Below are 2,329 nucleotides of genomic sequence, written 5' to 3' on the forward strand. Positions count from 1 at the left end.
AGCCAGGCCTGGAGCTCCTTCCTGCTCCTCTGCCCTCCCTGCGGTGCTTCTCACCGCGCCCATCACTTGCATCTTCCCCCAGATCCCTGTGCTGCCAGCATCGCCCACAACAGTCAGTGGAGGCAGCTCCATCCCCTGACACTGACTGTGTCATCTGCCTGGAGCCCCTGGGGGGCAGCACGCCCTACCAGACCCTGAGGTGCCCAGCGTGCAAGAACACTTGGTTCCACCGCAGCTGTGTCCAAGTAGGAGCCCTCCCCTCACCCTGCGGCCACCACTGGCGCAGCAGCACCAGGCACTGCTCACGCTCACGCTGCTTCTGCTTCTCCTGCAGAAACAGGCCATGCACGCTGGCACCATGTGCTTCCAGTGCCCCATCTGTCAAGACAAGGACCGGTTCCGTATGGAAATGTCCACTCTAGGGATCCAAATCCCAGTCAGGTTGGTGTCCTTCTCCCCAGCTCTGCAGATGTGAAGGTGCAAGCACTGGGCCTGTCCAGGGGCTGTCTTGGCAGGCCTGGGCCTTGGCTGGATCATGAGCGTGTGTCCCACCTTCATGGAGAGGCTGGGAATGGGGCTGCCTTGGATGAACGGGGATACTCTGGATCACACGCAGGGAGCCTCAGGGGCTCATTGCATTTCCTCCCTTCTCTTGTAGGAGACCATCTTGGTGGGATGACAACACCTACCCATCACTTCTGCAGAGGCACGGGCGCTGCGACGTCAGAAAGTGCCTCTACCCAGGAGGCAGGGAGCAGGAAGAGGCGGATGGGTGAGTTACCTCAGCAGCTCTGCAGGCTTCTGCAGGGGATCTCAGTCTGAACACAGGATGAGGGAACGAGGGCTGAGCACTGCAGATGTGCTGGCCACTGCTTGGTTTGGCCCGCTTTGTCCTCACAGTCACAACCCGTTTGCTTCCCCAGGCCCTGGCAGCTGCTGCTCTGCAGTTCCTGTGCTGCAGAAGGGACCCACCGGCAATGCTCCTACCTGAGCAACAGAGTTGGCAGCTGGGAGTGTGACAGCTGTGCTGGCATAGGCACTGGTAAGATGCAAACAGTGGTGGTTCCTTAGGCAGGGGCCGGGCAATGCCTGGCAGTGGGTGCTGCTTACCAGACTCTTTCTGCCTCAGGAAGGAGGGCAGTCCGTTTCAACTCAAGGCTGCAGCTTCATCCCAATGACCTTTCTGCCTCCCCTTACAGCCTCCAGCAGCAACGTGGAGCGTGCCGGCCCCAGTACTTCCAGCCAAGGGGCTCTGGAGCCGGCCCGTGGCTCCCAGGGGCCAGAGAACAGCCGCCTGCCCAGTGAGCGTGGGGCACGGCAGAGGGCAATCCGTCCACGTCTCCATGAAGACCAGGAGACATCTCAGCAGCGCCGAGGATGCCGTGGACGTGCACGTACAACAGCCCCACGCACCAACAGCATCTCCCGCAGATCCACCCAGCAGAGGTCATCTTGGTCCTCCAGAGGTTCCCCGGTGGTTGCACCCAGGAGGAGTCTCAGGCTGCAGGGGACGGGCCGGGAACGAAGCCGCTCTCCACTACATCGGGCTTCACGTTCCCAGAGCCAGCCCAGAAGCCGTGGCAGCAGACAGATGCCACACCAAGCTGCACAGAGCAGCACGCTCGGCTCAGCCAGCCCAGGAACATCAGGGCCCTCGGGAGATTCCGTAGTGCGGGAACACAGAAGACCCTCCAGGCAGCAAGGGAGGTCCCGTCCATGAAGCCGTTCCACAGCAGGATGTCAGGCTGCGACTTCCATCAGAGACCCAAACACGCCGTGGCAGCCTGTCCAGACAGTGGCAGCCAGCCTGAGTACAAAGCTGCTCCCAGGTCCATCTGCAGAACCATACTCCCCACAGCCAGACCCTCAGTCTGCATAGGAGCAGCTATGTGCCAATGACACATGCTCTACCTGGTCAGCAACAGCCAGCATCAAGACAAGAAATCCCACTCATTTCCATCAGCTTCATTCTTCCCATCTCAAGACAAAAAATCCCCCTCATTTACATCAGCTTTATTCTTCCAATATCAAAACAATAAATCCCACCCATTAACACCAGCTTCGTTCTTCTTGTCTTTTTCTTGGCGTTCTCAGAGTTCAGACCTTGCCCACAGGGTTGTCTCCTCCCCAGCAGCTGAGCACAGAACCATAGAATGGCTTAGGCTGGAGGGGATTTTAAATATCATCCAGTTCCAACCCCCTGCCAAGAGCAGGTTTGCACACCACCAGATCAGGATGCCCTGGATCCCATCTGACCCAGCCTCAAATGCCTCCAGAGATGGGGGATCCAGAATTCCTCTGGGCAGAACCTCGCCGTTCCAGTGCCTTG

The 2,329-nt window shown here is 59.0% G+C and overlaps 1 protein-coding gene across 1 annotated transcript; it reads left to right on the plus strand.

Annotated features, from left to right (window-relative positions):
- Positions 1-342: 342 nt before the first annotated feature.
- On the plus strand, positions 343-2,098 carry LOC107317310. The gene is made up of 4 exons (XM_015869840.2): positions 343-441; positions 659-772; positions 924-1,042; positions 1,200-2,098. The coding sequence occupies exons 1-4, from the start codon at positions 344-346 to the stop codon at positions 1,718-1,720; spliced, it is 852 nt and encodes a 283-aa protein (XP_015725326.1). The 5' UTR covers position 343; the 3' UTR covers positions 1,721-2,098.
- Positions 2,099-2,329: the final 231 nt, after the last annotated feature.

Source organism: Coturnix japonica, chromosome 8 (assembly GCF_001577835.2).
Source record: "Coturnix japonica isolate 7356 chromosome 8, Coturnix japonica 2.1, whole genome shotgun sequence".
Classification (NCBI taxonomy): Eukaryota; Metazoa; Chordata; class Aves; order Galliformes; family Phasianidae; genus Coturnix; species Coturnix japonica.